Source organism: Herpailurus yagouaroundi, unplaced genomic scaffold (genome assembly GCF_014898765.1).
Source record: "Herpailurus yagouaroundi ecotype Mexico unplaced genomic scaffold, PumYag 77, whole genome shotgun sequence".
NCBI lineage: Eukaryota > Metazoa > Chordata > Mammalia > Carnivora > Felidae > Herpailurus > Herpailurus yagouaroundi.
In genome coordinates, this window is record NW_024412388.1 from 79730382 (window position 1) to 79751507 (window position 21126).

Sequence of the window (21126 nt, forward strand, 5' to 3'; positions counted from 1 at the left end):
CTCGGGCAGCAGGTTCCCATGGCTTTCCCCACACCAATGGGCGTCCTAGGAGTAATTGTGGGAAATGTAGTTCGGAGCGAGCGGGCTTGGATGCGCTCGCTGATCACTATCCCCGACCGACCCCGCGTCGTGGCGTCACCTCACGCAGAGCCTGCGCAGGGGGCGGGTCTGAGGCCCGGGAGGCGTGTCCCCAACGGCTCCCGCGGCGGTTCGAACTCCTTGCGGCTGTGGTTCGTTTGTTCTTCGCGTCAAGTGTTTGATGCTTCCACGCCCCGAGCTCTGTAGAGAGTCCTAGGCTTCCGAACGCGGATGAGAGCGCGGTGTGTGCTGTTGTCAGGTGGGTCTGTCTCCCACCTACGGCTTGGGTGGTGACTGCTCCTTGGAGGGTAGAAACAGGCCTACCTGGAGTTACGTTCCTTTCCCTCCCAGCACCCTCGAAAGCGCTTCTTTTTCACCCTTACTGCGCTGGCTGCTCTGCAGGGTTGTGTTTTACTTGAGAAATCGGGGAGGAAGAGGTTATGTTTTTCTCTGCTGCTTCCAGATGAATGTAGGATTAATTCTGTAAATTGAGAGTAGTTGATAACAGGACAATACAACATAAATCTCTGATCTTGCCAAATGAGGAATCTTTTAAGACTACAACCCATCCTATTACTTGCAAGGTTTATGAAGAACACTTTGTTCTTCGGTGTTGATGGGTATGCGTGCGTAAAGCTACAAACACGTTATTAGGGCCAAAAATAGTTTGCCACGTGTGTGAGAATAGACTTTTATAACTACTGTAAGTTGGAGGGAAGAAAAAAAATCTTTGACAGTAAATGCTCTAATAAGAAAAAAAGTTAAAAAGCAAATATATTCGTTGGTATTGAAGTGTTAGGGAATTGTTACATTAAAATACACAGATGTTGGACCCAAAACCTGATTTAGTTGAAACGTAATATTGAATGGCATTTTAGAATTTACCCAAATTGTCTGTACCCTTTTTTCCTTCACCATCCTGTAGGAGGCTAGAGATGTTGAAAAGATAGAGCAGAATGGGGACTTGATCCACTGACTTTTGTATGGGAGAGTCTTCTCACTTAAGCAGAAACAAATTTGTGCAAACGAAAGGGGAAAAAAGAAACATTTTCTCTGCGATGACATAGCGTCTCATTTAATTTCGTGCCACAGTTTCTTACAATAAGGTGAGGGTTTTCTTTTTAATCTTCCTCCTTACATCTGAGAAATTTTGAGTGGGAAGTAAATTTACCAAACTATTTTGGCTCAATGAAAGGAAAGAAGGGCAATTAGGGAGTCATCATTTATTCACCGAACATACTGAACTTCTGCAAGTGCCTTACAGTCCTGAACATAATACACAGGACTCCTAACCTTTTGGAGCTTGGGATGTGGTCAGAATTCTAGAAGGGTAATGAGAGAGAGATGCTACAATGACAAAGGTAAATGGGATTTGAAAGAAGAATGTAATTTTAAGATGCAGAAAGATCTAGAGGAGTAGTAAAGATTTTAAAGCCTTAGTTTTTATTATATTAGTTACTAATATATGCTTTGAAGCAATGACTTTATGTATTAAGTATTAATAACAAAATGTGGCCTTTAGTTATGATTTTTTATTTGCAAAGGTTATTTAGTAGAGAATTTCACAACTCCAGAGATCGTCATCAGTTGAAGAAAGAAAAGCTTTTCTTGATGTATTTATATGAGTTAACTTGCTAAATGCCATTTTGATCCTTATGGTTGTGATGTGACTGTGTGTGTTTTTTAAACCTTATAACCATTTTAAATAGGAGAAGGAGTTAAACTTTACTTGGTAATAAATTGCTTTTAAGAAAATATGAATGATTATAATGATACCATTTTTATCAGGTTTCCGGACCTTGTAACTTGAGCATGTAAGTTCAAACAGCTCATATTGAAATTGATTTATAATAAGTTAGAAATTGCAGTGCAACATAATTAAAAGGTCTTTGGATCCTGATGACTTCGGTTCAAATCTTGTTTCTACCATTGACAGTTTGTATGACCTTGAGTAAATTATTTAATTTGTCATATTCTTAGTTCATCTTTAACGTAGAATAAAAGTACTTAATGCACACAATTGTTAGAAAGATTAAATGTGCTTGGAGAAGGGGGACTAGAATAACTAGACTCTGTATATAATAAAAAATTGACTCACTGATATTCTATTGAACTTTCCGTTTGCATGGCTTTACAGTGCAGAGAAATTCCTTGTTACTGGGGTTTTGTTTTGTTTTAAATTACTATGAAAGATTGCACATCATTTGAGAAAATAGAAAAATAATGAGTTAAATTCTATTATTGTGAGAGTATTTTGACTGACACCACAGATTCTTTCCATCAAGGTACAAGAAATTCATTTCATTTTTTAAGAAATGGAATCTAGTTCATCAGACTACTGTAATAAAGACCATGAAGAAGAAAGTTTGCTTGCAAATGTTGCTTCTTTAAGACATGAACTGAAGATAACAGAATGGAGTTTGCAGAATTTAGGGGAAGAGTTATCCAGGTAAGTAAGTAAAATCATATGTAGACTTTAGAATATGACTTTATGAATGTAAAATGGATGAATTTCATTATTATATATTTTGTTTCTAATACATATTTAAATTTTTTTTTCAACGTTTATTTATTTTTGGGACAGAGAGAGACAGAGCATGAACGGGGGAGGGGCAGAGAGAGAGAGGGAGACACAGAATCGGAAACAGGCTCCAGGCTCTGAGCCATCAGCCCAGAGCCCGACGCGGGGCTCGAACTCACGGACCGCGAGATCGTGACCTGGCTGAAATCGGACGCTTAACCGACTGTGCCACCCAGGCGCCCCGACTCTTTTTTTGAATCTTAAGTAATTCTAGCGTATAGTCTCTAGACTACACAGATTGTTAGTTTAAAACTAATTACACTTTATTAAGAAATTTAGTTGTGACATTGCCTTAAGTTCAGAACTGAATGTGATTTCCAGCAGCACTTCAGGTGCTTTTCTTTCTGTTTTCTTATTTGATGTATAGAAATTGGAGTGACTACTTAAATCATCTAGGAATTAAAATGTATTTTTCTTTTTTCTCTAGTGTTAGTCCAAGTGAAAATTCTGATTATACCTCTAATCTCTCAAGGTCTGAAAAACTCATCCTGGAAGATCTTTCTCTGCCTAACCAGCTCGGACTTTTGAATCACACACCTTATAAAACAGTTTGTAAAATGCCCAGTGGCCGTACTGATTTTCAAAAAAAACCAAGAGATAAGGTTATTGTTTTTAGACCTGTCTACATAAAAGTAGTTTTGGTTTTAGATCTGTCTACTTAAAATACTTTGAGTTTTTTCTTTAAATGTCTTATGTTTTCCATAGTCTTTTATCATCATGCTTAAGACTCATTGAATTTAAATGTTATGGTTCTTTTTGTGTCCTAACAAGAAAATAGTTGCTTTGGTGTGTTGCTCTATTTTTAAACTTCTATATTTATTACCTTTTTGCAATTAAATGACTTGCTTTCCTAAGTAAATTGTAACTCCTGTGATTTTTGGCACTATCCCATGTACAGAATAGGTAATCAGTTATTTATTCAGTGGTTAAGGTATATTTACCATATTTAGCCTGAATCAGGTGCTATATGATAACATGGTATTGTTCTCTTCATTATCCCTGAATTTTGTGGATGCTCTTCGACATCTTTACTAGTCTGGAACTCTCTCTCTCTCTCTCCATATTTCGTATTCAATCATATTGTCCATCTCACTGTGTTTACCTTTCTTCTTTACTCAACCCTTTAATCTCCCTTTCCACTCTCTTCCTATGCTCTATTGCCTCACTGCCAGCATGCATATATAGATACAGTTGCATATGCACTTCATCATCTTTTTGAATAAAAATTTGTCTTCCCACTTCAGAAAGCTAACAATTGAGATGTTTTTTCTTTTTTTTTTCTTAAGTTTATTTAGATATTTTGAGAGAGAGAGAACATGCACACGCACAAGTGGGGGAGAGGCAGAGAGAGAGGGAAAGAGAAAGAATCCTAAGCAGGCTCCACACTGTCAGCGTGGAGCCCCATGTGGGGCTCAAACTCATGAACCGTGAGATCATGACCTGAGCTGAAATCAAAAGTCAGATGTTTAACTGACTGAGCTACCCAGTATGCCCCAAGAGGTTTTCTTTTTGTAAGGAAGCTACTTAATGAAGCAGTGTGAGCCAGCAATTTAGAAAATAAATTCAAATTCCATGTCTACAAAGATTATGTAATTCTGGGGGCAAAAAATTTTTTTTTTACATTCTGGAAAATTGACCTCTATCCTAACTCAAATTGCTGATCAGTTTTGTTACATATATGCTTTATTTGAAATCATTGTGTTTTACCTTAAGCAAAATCAAAAGACAGATGATAAATTGGAGGGGGAAAATATTGGTAATGCCTGTTAAAGACAAAGGGGTAATCTCTTTAATATGGGAAATGCTTCTAGAAAGAAGAAAAGGTAAACAATCCGATAGAAAAATGGGCAATAGATATGTGTGAAAAAGGAAATTAAAATGATCTTCAAACCAATAAAAAGGTGTTCATTCTCATTCATAATAAAAGGAATTCACAGTGAAACTATACTTAGGTACCAGTTCTTAACCTATCAGATTGTTAAAACATCCAGATGTTTGATACCGTATTTTGTGGTGAAATTAGAAGGAGATAGGTGTTCTCATACATTGCTGGTAGGAATGCAAAATGATATAGCCCCTGTGGAGGGGCATTCGGTAATGTTTCCCAAAATCACAAATACGTTTGCTCTTGATGTGGAAATCCCATTTCTAGAAAAATACCTGACAGGTATGCCTGCATAAGTACAAAATGAAACATTGTTTGTTATAACAGAAGATTAGAAATACCTCAAGTAATAGGGGATTAGTTGAATAAACATGCAATGGAAACTGCAGCTGAGGTGGGGAAGAGAATAAAAGAATAGGACTTTCCAACTATATTGATTGTGGAGAGATTGGCAGGATATATAGTTTAAAAAATGCAAGGTACAGAATGACATAATTAGAATGCTAGATTTTGCATAAGTCAGTCTGGGAGTGGGTAATTTGTATTGCTTGCAAATGAATGTGGAAACACTAGAAGACTGGGCTTAGTTAAGACCATAACTTAATAACTCTGTAGTTAATAACTGTATAAGCAGTTCCCTATTTTTTTTTTTTTTTTGCTGTGTGATTGGTGTTTTATAAATAAGAAACTTATAAAAATGGTTACCTATCTACTAAAAATGGGAATGAGGCTTCTGTATGTTTTGTATAGTTTTGACTTTTGAATTGCATAAGTATATTACTTTTTAAAAAAAAAATTATGTCTTGAAAATCTCAACCTTCTAGAAAATTAATTTATTATAAAATATATATTTAAAAGTATAATAAAAATTTGTGTACAGTTTACTTTTTTATTTTTTTAATTTATTTTTTATTTCAGAGGGAGAGAGCACAAGGTGGGAGAAGGGCAGAGGGAGAGAGAATTTTAAGCAGGCTCCATGCTCGGTCTAGCGCCCAAAACAGGGCTCAATCCCATGACCCTGGGATCATGACCCTAGCTGAAATGAAGAGTTGGTTTAAAGAATTTATCCATTATCCATTTTATTGTTGACAGTCGTTTGTTTTTTTTCCATTTATTGTCTCTTATGGGGAAATTTAGTATGAATATTTTTATATTTTCAGGTGTAAAAAAATTTTTTTTAATGTTTATTTATTTTTGAGAGAGACAGACTGTGAATAGGGGAGGAGCAGAGACAGAGGGAGACACAGAATCCAAAGCAGGCTCCAGGCTCTGAGGTGTCAGCACAAAGCCTGACGCAGGGCTGGAACTCAAGAGCAGTGAGATCATGACCTGAGCTGAAGTCGGCCACTTAACCTACTGAGCCACCCAGGCGCCCCCCACTGCAAAAGTTTTAAATTTATACCCAGGGGTAATATTGTTGAGTCTTAGTATGTTGAACTTTACTGGTAATACTAAGACCTTTCCCAAAGTGTACCATTGTTTTCTAAACTATACTTATTTATGTACGTGTTCACCACAGTGGAGGAGAGCGCTTACTGTCCCACACGTCCTCAACCACACTTACTAAACATCTTAACTCATTTTCTGAGCTATGTAGACATTTTACTGATAATTGTTTACAGTTTTCCATTAATTACATATAATGAAATAATGCAACATAGCTTGCTCTTTTTCATTTTTCAGATGTCTTTTTCATCTACCTCCATGGATCAGGAGATCAGAAGTCTTCGAGAAAAACTTAACAAACTTAGGCAACAAAATGCTTGTTTGGTCTCACAGAATCATTCTTTAATGACTAAAATGGAATCTGTCCACTTTGAATTAACACAGTCAAGAGCAAAAGTATGTTTATTTATTTATTTATTTTATTTTTAATTTTTTTTTTTCAACGTTTATTTATTTTTGGGACAGAGAGAGACAGAGCATGAACGGGGGAGGGGCAGAGACAGAGGGAGACACAGAATCGGAAACAGGCTCCAGGCTCTGAGCCATCAGCCCAGAGCCTGACGCGGGGCTCGAACTCCCGGACCGCGAGATCGTGACCTGGCTGAAGTCGGACGCTTAACCGACTGCGCCACCCAGGCGCCCCAAAAGTATGTTTCTTGAAGTGTGACTATGCAAGTAGAAATTAACTGGAAGCATTTTAAGATTTATAATTGGAAAAATATTCCATGTTTTGCCTTAATGTGTTATATATAATAACTTTTGTTATGATAATATAGTATCAACATGTTATGAAATCAATTTTATATGAATTTAATATCTGAATGATTTAGGGTAGCTTGTATAGTGTGTACATTTACATAAGTCATAGCTTCTTAACATCTTAAGATTATCAATTTATGTAGTTTTATTTCTTGTATGAAGGAAATACAACTTATTTATCTTCCTTTGTATTTTTTATTTAAAAATTTTTATTTATTTTTAAATGTTTATTTATTTTTATTTTTATTATTTTTTATATTAAATATAATTTATTGTTGGATTGGTTTCCATACAACACCCAGTGCTCATCCCAACAGGTGCTCTCCTCAATGCCCATCACCACTTTCCCTCTCCCCAACCCCCATCAACCCTCCGTTTGTTCTCAGTATCCAAGAGTCTCTTATGGTTTCTTCCCTCCCTCTCTGTAACTTTTTTTTTCCTCCCTTCCCCTCCCCCATGGTTCTCTGTTAAGTTTCTCAGGATCCACATATGAGTGAAAACATATGGTAACTGTCTTTTCTGCCTGACTTACTTCACTTAGCATAATACCCTCCAGTTCCATCCACGTTGCTGCAAATGGCCAGATTTCATTCTTTCTCATTTCCAAGTAGTAGTCCATTGTATAGATAAAACACATCTTTATCCATTCGTCAGTTGATGGACATTTGGGCTCTTTCCATAATTTGGCTATTGTTGAAAGCGCTGCTATAAACATTGGGGTACAAGTGCCCCTATGCATCAGCACTCCTGTATCCCTTGGGTAAATTCCTAGCAATGCTATTGCTGGGTCATAGGGTAGATTTATTTTTAATTTTTTGAGGAACCTCCACACTGTTTTCCAGAGCAGCTGCACCAGTTTGCATTCCCACCAACAGTGCCAGAGGGTTCCCGTTTTTCCCCATCCTCTTCAGCATCTATAGTCTCCTGATTTGTTCATTTTAGCCACTCGAACTGGCATGAGGTGGTATCTTAGTGTGGTTTTGATTTGTGTTTCCCTGATGAGGAGCGACATTGAGCATCTTTTCATGCTTCTTTGGGCCATCTGGATGTCTTCTTTAGAAAAGTGTCTATTCATGTCTTCTTCCCATTTCTTCACTGGATTGTTTTTCGGGTGTGGAGTTTGGTGACTTCTTTACAGATTTTGGATACTAGGTCTTTATCCGATATGTCATTTGCAAATATCTTTTCCCATTCTGTCGGTTGCCTTTTAGCTTTGTTGACTGTTTCCTTTGCAGTGCAGAAGTTTTTATCTTGATGAGGTCCCAGTAGTTCGTTTTTGTTTTTAATTCCCTTGCCTTTGGAGATGAGTCAAGTAAGAAATTCCTGCGGCTGAGGTCAGAGAGGTTTTTTTCCTGCTTTCTCCTGTAGGGTTTTGATGGTTTCCTGTCTCACATTCAGGTCCTTTATCCATTTTGAGTTTATTTTTGTGAATAGTGTAAGAAAGTAGTCTAGTTTCATTTTTCTGCATGTTGCTGTCCAGTTCTCCCAGCACCATTTGTTAAAGAGACTGTCTTTTTTCCATTGGATACTCTTTCCAGCTTTGTCAAAGATTAGTTGGCCATACATTTGTTGGTCCAATTCTGTGGTCTCTATTCCATTCCATTGGTCTATGTGTCCGTTTTTGTGACAAGACTGTGCTGTCTTGATGATTACAGCTTTGTAGCAGAAACTAAAATCTGGGATTGTGATGCCTCCTGTTTTGGTTTTCTTGTTCAGTATTACTTTGGCTATTCGGGGTCTTTTGTGGTTCCATACAAATCTTAGGATTGCTTGTTCTAGCTTTGAGAGGAATGCTGGTGCAATTTTGATTGGGATTGCATTGAATGTGTAGATTACTTTGGGTAGTATAGACATTTTAACAATATTCTTCCAATCCATGAGCATAGAATGTGTTTCCATTTCTTTGTGTCTTCTTCAATTTCCTTCATAAGCTTTCTATAGTTTTCAGCATACATATATTTTAAATCTTTGGCTAGGTTTATTCCTACACATTTTATGGTTCTTGATGCAATTGTGAATGGGATCCGCTTCTTGATTTCTCTTTCTTTTGCTTCATTATTGGTGTATAAAAATGCAACTGATTTCTGTACATTGATTTTGTGCCCTGCGACTTTGCTGAATTCATGTATCAGTTCTAGCAGACTTTTGGTGGAGTCTGTTGGATTTTCCATGTAGAGTATCATGTCGTCTGTAAATAGTGAAAGTTTGACTTCATCTTTGCCACTTTTGATGCCTTTGATTTCATTTTGTTGTCTGACTGCTGATGCTAGGACTTCCAACACTATGTTAAACAACAGCGGTGAGGGTGGAAATCCCTGTCGTGTTTCTGATCTCAGGGCGAAAGCTCTCGGTTTTTCCCCTTTGAGGATGATTTAGCTGTTGTCATATATGGCTTTTATGATGTTTAGATTTGTTCCTTCTATTCTGAGTTTCTTGAGGGTTTTTATTAAGAAACGATGCTGTATTTTGTCAGCTGCTTTTTCTGCATCTATTGACAGGATTGTATGGTTCTTATCCTTTCTTTTATTAATGTGATATATCACACTGATTGATTTGCAAATATTGAACCAGCCCTGCAGCCCAGAAATGAATCCCACTTGATCATGCTTAATGATTGTTTTCATATGCTGTTGAATTCGACTTGCTAGTATCTTGTTGAGAATTTTTGCATCCATGTTCATCAGGGATATTGGCCTATAATTTTCCTTTTTTGTGGGGTCTCTGTCTAGTTTAGGAATTGAGGTCATGCTGGCTTCATAGAATGAGTCCAGAAGTTTTCCTTCCATTTCTGTTTTTTGGAACAGCTTGAGAAGGATAGGTATTAACTCTGCTTTAAATGTCAGGTAGAATTCTCCTGGGAAGCCATCTGGTCCAGGATTATTTGTTGGGAGATTTTTGATAACTGATTTCAATTTCTTAGCTGATTATGGGTCTGTTCAAATTTTCCATTTCTTTCCGTTTGAGTTTTGGAAGTATGTGGGAGTTTAGGAATTTGTCCATTTCTTCCAGGTTGTCAATTTTGTTGGCATATAATTTTTCATAGTATTCCCTGATAATTGCTTGTATTTCTGAGGGATTGGTTGTAATAATTCCATTTTCATTCATGATTTTATCTATTTGGGTCCTCTCTTTTCTTTCTGAGAAGCCTGGCTAGAGGTTTATCAATTTTGTTTATTTTTTCAAAAAACCAACTCTTGGTTTCATTTATCTGCTCTACTGTTTTTTGTTTTGTTTTGTTTTTGTTTTTTTGGGGGGGGTTCTATGTTGTTTATTTCTGCTCTGATCTTTATTATTTCTCTTCTTCTGCTGGATTTGGGGTGTCTTTGCTGTTTTGCTTCTAGTTCCTTTAGGTGTGCTGTTAGAATTTGTATTTGGTATTTTTCTTGTTTCTTGAGATAGGCCTGGATTGCAATGTATTTTCATCTCAGGACTGCCTTTGCTGCATCCCAAGGTGTTTGGGTTGTTGTATTTTCATTTTCATTTATTTCCATATATTTTTAAATTTCTTCTCTAATTGCCTGGTTGACCAGTTTATTCTTTAGTAGGGTGTTCTTTAACCTCCATGCTTTTGGAGGTTTTCCAGACTTTTTCCTGTGGTTGATTTCAAGTTTCATAGCATTGTGGTCTGAAAGTGTGCATGGTATGATCTTAATTCTTTTATACTTATTAAGGGCAGTTTTGTGACCCAGTATGTGATCTGTCTTAGAATGTTCTGCATGTACTTGAGAAGAAAGTATATTCTGTTGTTTGGGGATGCAGTTCTAAATATCTGTCAAGTTGATCTGGTCCAGTGTATCATTCAGGGCCATTGTTTCTTTACTGATTCTCTGTCCAGATGATCTATCCATTGTTTTAAGTGGAATATTAAAGTCCCCTGCAATTACCACATTCTTATCAATAAGGTTGCTTATGTTTGTGAGTAATTGTTTTATATATTTGGGTGCTGCTGCATTTGGTGCATAGACATTTATAATTGTTAGCTCTTCCTGATGGATAGACACTGTAATTATATATTGCCCTTCATCTCTTGTTACAGCCTTTAATTTAAAGTCTAGTTTGCCTGTTATAAGTATGGCTACTCCAGCTGTCTTTTGACTTCCAGTAGCATGATAGATCTCCATCTCCTCACTTTCAATCTGAAGATGTCCTCAGGTCTAAAATCAGTCTCTTGTAGACAGCAAATAGATGGGTCTTGTTTTTTTTTATCCGTTCTGATACTCTATGTCTTTTGGTTGGAGCTTTTAGTCCATTTACATTTAGTGTTATTATTGAAAGATATGGGTTTAGTGTCATTGTGTTATCTGTAGGTTTCATGTTTGTAGTGATGTCTCTGGTACTTTGTGGTCCTTGCAACATTTCACTCACAGAGTCCCCCTTAGAATCTCTTGTAGGGCTGGTTTAGTGGTAATGAATTCCTTAAGTTTTGTTTGTTTGGGAAAACCTTTATCTCTCCTATTCTGAATGACAGACTTGCTGGATAAAGGATTCTCGGCTGCATATTTTTCCTGTTCATCACATTGAAGATTTCATGCCATTCCTTTCTGGCCTGCCAAGTTTCAGTAGCTAGGTCTGCTACTACCCTTATGTGTCTACCTTTGTATGTTAAGGCCCATTTACACCTATCTGCTTTTCTTCCTTCTGTTCTCTTTTATTTTTCCTATTAGATGAATATTGGATTACCTCACTTGGTCCTCTGAATCTTTTAAGGTTTTTTTTCATGTTTTCCATCTCCTTGTCTTCTTATGATACTTTTCAAATTTCCTCAAAGCTATCATCTACACCTTTATTGAATCTTACTTTAGCTGTCAGATTTTTTTTTTTTCATTTTCCAGAGCTTTTCCATATTCTCTTAATCTTTTTTTGGCGGGGGAGGGGGTTGGAAGAACATCCTGATGCAGTATCTTCACTTAGCTTTCTTAAGATTTAATGTGTGTTTCTATGTGTGTGTGCATACTTGCCTTGCTTGCTGCCAGTTGCCTTTTTCTTTTGTTATGGCCTTTGACTTTTTACGTTAGAAGTCTTTTTTTCAGATGTTCATGTTTTACCTTTTTATATTTAAGAGAAAGGCACTTAAATGCTCTTTGGAAGCTCTCTGTACAAAGGTGAAGTTTATTGTCCAATGCACTTCATATGTTGGTGATGCCTGGGGAGGTGGATCTTTTCTAGGGAGATACCCAGCCTCTTTTGCCCAAAATCAGTATGTTGAATTTTTCCAGCAAAGAATCCTTTGATTTCCCACCTGTGGGATAGCCCTAAATGAGATGATGTAGGAAGTTGGAAACTGTTTTATGTCAACCAACTTGTTTATAACTACTTCATCCCTGCTCATCGTTCTACATAGTCCTAAACCTTTCCTGTTCAGTTCCTTAGATAATAAATTTTCTCTCTCTTCCTGGTAGGCTATCACTGGACTGTTGGTGTTTTGAAAGGAATGGGAAAAGGAGGGTTGACTTACCAGCACATTTTTAGCTGTATTCTGGGTTTTCTTTCCTGGACCTCATGCTTCCTTTTTTCAGGGATAATTAGGTCCCTTATTGATATTCTTTCCAGACACCATTTAGGTTGTAGATTCCCACCCTGCTATATTGTTTTTATCTTCCAGGTTGTAGGATTACTTTGCTTTTTGTATTTTCTAAGTTTTCTCTAGTAAGATGTATTCTAAAATTAGGTCTTAAATTGTAAAATGGTTCAGTAGGCATTTTCTTATTTACTTTTTTATAATTTTATCTTTTATATTGAATTTTCTGTTTATGTGAAATTTATCTTCCTGGTTGGTTTCAGTAGAGATTCTTTATTCCCCCCCAAATAGTTAATCAATTATCTTGGGATATTAAGTTGAGGGTAATGGCTGGAGCTTACATGCTGATATTGGCTTGTGATGATGACACACCCATGTAAATGTTGATCAAAGGAAGAGATAGGGTGAGCTTCACATTTGATCGATGATTGGGGCTTTATATTGAACACCCTCGCAAACAGAAAAAGAAACAAAGGATCAAGTAGATTATTTTGTGAAAGAAAATGCGCTAAAAGTTACTTTTTTGTTCTAGGTTTCTATGCTTGAATCTGTTCAACAACAGGCAGCCAGTGTGCCTATCTTGGAAGAACACATTATAAATTTGGAAGCAGAAGTTTCAGCCCAAGATAAAGTTTTGAGGTAAATATAGTTTTTATGGCTTTAAAGTTTTTACTTCCTACTTGTGCTTTTTGATATATCTTGTGAAATCTTGTTCCCCACCCCATAAATTTCTAGTGGCTTAGAGACTATCTTAGGACCTGTGGAATCTGTTCTGTGGTCCATCATAACTCCTCTTGGCTCCAAGATGCACGTGTTTTATGGGGGCTAAAAAAAGACATAAAATGAGCTGAGATGCTTATTTACATGCTTTTATTGAATATGCACTAATTCATTTCTTGCCCTATATAGTAGTATATACTGGTGCTTCAATGGGAGTTTAAGAATAAAATACAAGGAATCAGGCACTTTATAATTTATCCCCTTTTGCTTTGAATAAAATGAGAAATATATGCATAGTAAATAGCATATCATTCCATTTTGATGATTCCCAAAGTGTAGTTCTGGGACCAGCAGTATTAGCATCTTCTGGGAAGTTGTTAGAATTGTAGATCTCAGGTTCTGTCTCAAACTTACTGAATCACAAACTGTGAGAGGTGGGATCCAGTAATATGTGTTTTAGTAAGTCCTGCAGGTTATTCTGATGTACACTAAAGTCATCTTTTGTGACCATCAGAATTTTGTAATTTTCCTTGTATCACATGATGTTGTAATTTTATTCCTAGATATTTTATATTTTTGGTTGTTGTGAATTTGTTCATGTTCTGTTAATTGATGGTATATAGGAAGGCTGTTGCTCTTTGTGTAATATAATTATTTTGTAATTGGACTAGTTGTCGTATTATTTTACCTTAATAATTTTGCATTTTGATTCTCCTGGATTTTTCAGGCAGCTAATAATATTAGCAGAAAAAGAAAATATTGTCTTTCCTTTTCAAAATTTCTATTTAGTACTTTTTCATTTTTCTTTTAGTAACTATCAGAAAAATCATTGGATATAGTGGTAATAATAGTCATTCTTACCTAATTTTTGAACTGTATGGTTATGCTTCTAGTATCTGACTGTATATGTATCATTTTATTCCTTGTAAAAACTCTTAGTTGATAAGTGATAAATATGCCTTTTCTCTATTTCTCACTAAATCTTGGTTTCTTTTACCTTGCTAATTTAAGCTGATAGAATTCCTAATGTTGAGCTATCTTGCATAACTGGAATAATCTCTTTAATAGCCTTTAAAAAATATTTTCCTTTATTTTATAGAGAGGCAGAAGATAAATTAGAGCAGAGCCAGAAAATGGTGATTGAAAAGGAGCAGAGTTTGCAGAAGTCCCAAGAGGAATGTATAAAGTTAAAGGTAGACTTACTTGAACAAAGTAAACAAGGAAAGAGGTATGTGTTTTAAAGCAGATAATTGTTTTTGTAGGGGGAAAAAGAATATATTACCTTTTTTAAATTGTAGCTAATTTTTATTATCTGCTTTTAAATTATTTATCTATTTTTGAGAGTGAGAGAGTGAGCAGGAGAGGGGCAGGAGGAGAGAGAGAGAGAGAGAGAGAGAGAGAGAGAGAATCCCAGGCAGGTTCTGCGCTGTCAGCACGGAGCCCGATGCAGGGCTGAAACTCACAACCTGTGAGATCATGACCTGAGCAGAAATTGAGAGTCAGATGCTTAACTGACTGAGCCACCTAGGCACCCCTGTAGCTAATTTTTAAAATGAAAATATTTCAGAAACTTAGCAGTAGAAAAATTTAATGTTCTTTTTGTCTGTTAATAGTTTTTAATTTTTCACTAAAAATTTCATGTTACTGGCATTCTGGATTGGGATTAGATCTGATAATGATTATCAATGTAATGATATTTACTTTTTTCTGAAATTATTTCCTACATAAAATTCATGAGTAAATATATTCGTGAGTAAAAGAAAGTATAAAGCATGTCTTTTTTTTTTTCTTTAAGTTTATTTTGAGAGAGAGAGCGTGCACACATACCTAAATTGGGGAGGGGCAGAGAGAGAGAGAGACTCCCAAGCAGGCTCTGCACTATCAATGTGTAGACTGACACAGGGCTTGAACCTACAAACCTTGAGATCATGACCTGAGCTGAAATCAAGAGCCAGATACTTAGCCAACTCAGCCATCCAGGTGCCCTGATTTTGTATAAAGCATGTCTTAATATAAAGTTTTGTAGGTAGTCTTGACTAAGGAACCCTTAACTATCAATGTCAATTAACATTTAAACTAATAAACATTTAAAATTTTTTAGTTTAATAATATTTTGCAATATAATAATATAATTATAACAGCTTTTTACACAGGATAAAATCATAGTCTCCATTTTTGTTTTCAAAAAATTTTTTTCTTTCAAGTTTTTATTTAAATCCCAGTTAACATACAGTGTAATACTCATTTTTAGTAGAATTTACTGATTCATCGCTTACATACAATACCTAGTGCTCATCACAGGTGCCCTCCTTAATACCCATCACTCATTTAACCCATTTCCCGCCCCCCCCCGCCACGTGCCGCCATCAACCTTCGGTTTGTTCTCTATACTTAAGTATCTGTTGTATGGTTTACCTCTTTTTTTTTCTGTGTTCATCTGTTTTGTTTCTTCAATTCCAATTACAATATGAGTGAAATCATATTGTATTTTTCTTTGACTTATTTTGCTTACCATAATACACTCTAGCTCCATCTATATCAGTGCAAATGGCAAGATTTCATTATCTTTGATGGCTGAGTAATTTTCCATTGTATGTATATACACCTCTTCTTTATCCATTCATGGATAAAGTCAGTGGACATCCAGTCAATGGACGTTTGGACTCTTTCCATAGTTTGGCTATTGTTGATGCAGCTTTAAACATCAGGGTGCATGTACCCCTTTGAATCTGTATTTTTGTATACTTTGGGTAAAAGTATTTACCTATACTAAGTATAGTAGTGCAGTTGCTGGGTTGTAGGATAGTTCTAGTTTTTTCTCTTTTGAGGAACTTCCATACTTTTTCCAGAGTGGCTGCACCAGTTTGCATTACCACCAAAAATGTAAAAGGGTTCCTTTTTATTTGCATCCTCACCAACATCTGTTGTTTTCCTGTGTTGTTAATTTTAGCCATTCTGACCAGTGTGAGGTGGTATCTCATTGTGGTTTTGATTTGTATTTCCCTGATGATGAGTGATGTTGAGCATAAAAATGACTCTTATATGGGTGGCCCAGTTGGTTGAGTGTCATACTCCTGATTTCAGCTCAGGTCATAATCCCAGGTCATCATATCAAGCTCCACATCAGGCTCTGTGCTGAGTGTGGAGCCTGCTTACGATTCTCTCTCTCTCTTTCTTTCTTTCTCTCTCTCCCTCTCTCCCTCTGCCCTCTCCCCTGCTTGCTTTCTCTCTCTCTCTCTCTCTCTCTCTCAAATAAAGTTTAAAAAGAAGACTCTTATATAAGGTTTAAATAATATCTAACCAGGAGCCTGTAAAGATTCTAAACTTACATGTATCTAATAGTCAAGCCCAGAAATATATAAAGAAAATAAAATTTCACATGGTAATGAGCAAACCTTTAATCATACAGGTAACATTCTTACACATTTACTAGGAATTATTAGATTAGTAACATGAAAGCAAGAAATTGAAGAGTTGAATGACAACTAGTAATCTTGATCTAATGTATGTATTTATGGAACCCTATACACAACAGTTTGAAAAGTCATATTCTTTCAAGCACTTCTAGAACATTTATAATCTTTACCTCACTATGCCAGAAAGTATGAGTTTCAACAAACACCAAAAGATTGATGTTGTGTATATTACCTTCTCAGACTGTAGTACAATTAAGTTAGAATGTAATCCCCCCCCAAATCATGTATTTTTAGAAATTTAAAGCCAGCTTTCTTGCTACTTACGGACCATTGAAGAAATTAGGACAAAAATTAGAAAACTTTTGAGGCGCTTCAGTGGTTCAGTCAGTTAAGTGTCCGATTTTGGCTCAGGTCATGATCTCATGGTTCGTGAGTCCAAGCCCCGCATTGGGCTCTATGCTGACAGCTCAGAGCCTGGAGCCTGCTTTGGATTCTGTGTCTCCTTCTTTCTCTGTCCCTCTCCCACTCACACTCTTGTCTCTCTTTCTCAAAAATAAATAAACATTTTTAAAAAATTAAAAAAAAAACTTTTAGAACAGAGCGATATAAAAAATACCACAGCTTGTGGGCTGACACCAAAGATATTCTTAGAGGGAAATTTTTAGTCTCCTATGCATATATTGAAATTAATATATGCATGAAAATGAATGAGCTAAAACATCCAATTTATGTAGTCAGGAAAAGGACAGTTGAAGAAATCATCAAAAGTAAAATAGGAAATAGAAGTATTGAAATAATATAGGATTAAATGATCGAATAGAAAAGAAGGAAACCATAGAGAAAATCACCAAAACCTAAATCTGGTTCTTTTCATAATGGCCAAACTAATGGGCATCAGACAAAATTAATCAAGGAGACAAAGCACAAAAAACAATATTGGGATTAAAAAGGACTTCTAAAGTATAGATTTAGCTATGATTTAAGAAAGGGGTGCCTGAGTGACTCAGTCGGTTGGGTGTCCAACTTCAGCTCAGGTCATGACCTCATGGTTTGTGGTTGTGGGTTTGAGCCCGGTGTTGGGTTCTGTGCTGACAGCTTGGAGCCTGGAGCCTGCTTTGGATTCTGTGTCTCCCTTTCTCTCTGCCCCTCCCCTATTCACATTCTCTCTCTCTCTCTCTCAAGAAATAAACATTTAAAAAAAAAAAAAAAAGGAAGAAATAAGACCAAATACTATGAACCATTTTAGAATGATAAATATGAAAATTTGGACTCAATAAATGATTACTCAACAAAATATAATTTAACAGAACTTAATAAGTTGAAAACCTGGATGGAAATATAGCTATTAAAGATATTGACTCAATAGTTAAAGATTTTCCTACAAGAAAGTAATAAACAAAACAAGGGTGATGACAAAAGGAAACAGGCCCATTATGGCCCACAGTGGCTAAAATGAAAATGACTCAAAATATCAAGTTTTGGCAAACTTGTGGAGCCCCTCCAATTCTCATATATTTCTAAGAGTGTAAATTGGTAGAAACACTTTGGAAAACTTTGCCATTATCTGCTAAAGCTAACATAAGTCACCCTGTGATCTAGCATTTAGATCAGAAATGAATGCCTGTATCTATCAAAGGATAGGTGCAAGAGTGTTCAAAGTAGTTTCATTCATAATTGCTAAATGTTAATAATAGAATAAATAAATTGTGTTATATTCACATTATGGAACATATACACTCATGGAAAAGAGCAACTAAAACTATTAACAACATAAGTGAATGTATATCATAGATAATGTAAGCAAAAGAAGCCAGGTGCAAAATATAGTACATTTCCATAAGAAATCAAGAATAGGTAAAATTCTTGATTCATATATTCTTTAATATATGGTATTAAAAACTCCAAGTAGTGTTTACCTTTTTGAGTAAAGAATGTTGGAGGGAGTCTTTTGGGTACTTGAATATTCTGTATTTGATCTGGATAGTAATTTTGTGGATGTATACATATATAAAAACTCATTCACTTAAGACTTCTCTACTTAGTAAAACATTAAAATAAAAACTACTAGTTAAATAAGAAAAAAAATACAGAAAATATGTACAATCTTAATGAAGATTTAAAAATGTGCTCAGATTTGCTTTCATCAGGTGTGGTGAGACACACAGACATGGAAATGACTGTCATGCAGAAGGAGTTTTTATAGTCACAAATCCCTAGAAACAGGAGACATGACAGGCCATGTAGGGGGCCACACAGGGAAGCATCAGGGTTGGTCAGGAGACTGAGGGATTTGGGAGGAAAAGAGATGTTTTTGTGGTTTGTGTGGGAAGGCACAGTGAAAGCAGGGAAGGCAGGTTTAGGATTGGCTAGTATGAATAATCTCAGCGGGCTGTAGTGTAAGGCTGTCCTGAGTTGTGTGGTACCTGGTCCTGAGGTAAGTAGGATAGGGGATTATTGGTCCTGAGTGTAAGAGCCAAATAGAGGAGTGAGGAGGAGGCTCTGGATTGATTAGTTTGTTTATGAAAGGTACACTTCCAGGTGAGTAGTTTACTGTCTCTAAGAATTGGCTAACCTTGGGAGGGAGGGCCAGTCTTCCTAGGGTGAGTGAAGTTCCAGATGTCAAAACATCAGAATAAAAGACATGATTAATCCAGTGGAGAAAATTATAAAATTTGGTTGCAAGTCTTAAGAGATCTACCTAATGAAGTATACCCCATTGCTCACTTTGGCAGCATGTATACTAAAATGAAGTAGATACCATTTTTCTGAAACGAACCCTAATATAAAAGTGTCACTTTTTCCCAAAATAATTGATACATTTGATATAATTCCCATCAATATCCCAACAGATTTTTGGTAAAACTTAACGAACGGACTGTAAATATTATACCGAAGAGCCAAGGTCCAAGAATAAAGGAGGCAATTTTGAAGCTGTAGACCAAGGTGGAGAGCATGCCTATAGACACCAGGACTTCTGAAGTTAATTAAGTCAATGTGATGTTGGTATAGGAATAAACCAAAAAATATCAGTGGTATAGAACAGACCCTTTTTAGCAAACATACACACAGTAGAAACTTGATATGTAAGAGGTAGCATTACGAATCAGAGGAAATAATGGAAGAATCAGTAAGTTAAGGTGGGGATGCCTGGGTGGTTAAGTCGATTAAGCGTCTAACTCTTGATTTTGGCTCAGGTCATGATCCCAGTGTGGTTGGATCCAGTACCAAGTTGGGCTCCGAGCTGGGCATGGAGCCTGCTTAAGATTCTCCCTCCTTCTCTCTCTCTGGCTCGCTCTCTCTCTCTCTCTCTCTCTCTCAGTCTCCCAAAAAAACAAAACAGAACAAAACAAAACAAAAAACCCACCAAGGTTTTGGACAGACTGCCATCATGTGTTTTTATATGTGGTATATAATAAGAGGGGTACTATGTCATTTATGGAGGAGTGTGCTCCCCAGAATGAATAGCCTGAATCTCCTCATGAGGAAACAGACAAGGTTAAGCAAATATTTAGCAGCATTTATTCACTGATTTACTGAATTTCTCACTGGGTACACATCATTTGGAGAGCAGAAGAGAACCCTAGTTTGATGTGTTTCTCTCACGGTGAAGTACATAGGCTTAAGAAATAGTAGGTAGTTGAGAAAAGAGAGGGGAAGCAGGATGAGAAAATCATGTTGTAGTGATAAGCAACTTCCAAATAGCTTGAGTGGCTGCTGCACATTTATGCCAGTATTAGTCATGGGTTATATACTTGATCACATTGGGAAGTAAAAGAAGGTAGAGTCATTGAATCCAGGGCTTCACAGAAAACACAGAATTGACCATCAGTTTCTGGCTGTTGAAGATCTCATCCGTGTGACTCTTCAATAGCAGTGTCAGAGTAGACCTTTGAGTAACCTGTGTGTGTGTGTGTGTGTGTGTGTGTGTGTGTGTGTATGTTTTTACTATCTACTAAACAGAAAATGCCCATATTTCCCTATAAGAAAAAAATTATTTGCATAGCATGATTTTTTTTAAAAATGTTTATTTATTTTTGAGAGACAGAGACAGAACATGAGCACAGGAGAGGCAGAGAGAAAGGAAGACACACAATCTGAAGCAGGCTCCAGGCTCTGAGCTGTCAGCACAGAGCCCAGTGCTGGGCTAGAACCCACGAACTGTGAGATCATGACCTGAGTAGAAGCTGGATGCTTAACTGACTGAGCCACCCAGGCACCCCATGCATAGCATGATTCTAAACGCACATGTTTTTTATGTATCTTGTCTGACATCTAATTTTGTATCAGTAGTCCAGTGGTTAAGTCCACCTCCTTCTTAGATTCATACATTAGGTTTACTACTTAGTAACTATGAGGGCATACCTTGAAAATATTGTGTTATCTTTCTGGGTCCTAGTTACAGATAAGATAAGGATAATGTCCAGTTTAATGAGTTGTGACTCTTTGATTAGGTATGTAAAGCAGCTAAAACTCTCTGTGGCACATAATAGATGTTCAATAAATTTAAGCTATTATTGTAAAAAAAAAAAAAAGCCAGTGTCATGAAAGACTTAACAAACAGCTGAGGTATTACAGATTAAAGAAACTAAAGATTTATGATAACTAAAAGCAGTATGTGATCCTAGATCAGAAGGAAAAAAAAGGTCTGTAAAGAACATTATTGGAATAATTGATAAAGCTTACATGTGAATTGTACATTAGATAATAGTGTTGTAACAGTTTC

General features: G+C 36.3%; 1 protein-coding gene across 7 annotated transcripts in view; it reads left to right on the plus strand.

Moving 5' to 3' along the window:
- Nucleotides 1-35: 35 nt before the first annotated feature.
- The window catches only part of CCDC18 (coiled-coil domain containing 18), a 115609-nt gene continuing 94518 nt past the window's right edge, over nt 36-21126 (plus strand). For 4 of the 7 annotated variants that reach the window (XM_040471002.1, XM_040470998.1, XM_040471003.1 and 1 more), the window contains exons 1-7: nt 36-337; nt 1004-1184; nt 2364-2527; nt 3087-3261; nt 6228-6386; nt 12800-12906; nt 14087-14215. In XM_040471002.1, the coding sequence (XP_040326936.1) occupies nt 2394-2527; nt 3087-3261; nt 6228-6386; nt 12800-12906; nt 14087-14215 (704 nt within the window). In that variant the 5' untranslated portion in view covers nt 36-337; nt 1004-1184; nt 2364-2393. The remainder of the gene's footprint in view (nt 338-1003; nt 1185-2363; nt 2528-3086; nt 3262-6227; nt 6387-12799; nt 12907-14086; nt 14216-21126) is intronic. The other 3 variants (XM_040471001.1, XM_040470999.1, XM_040471004.1) reach the window with 3 other exon arrangements.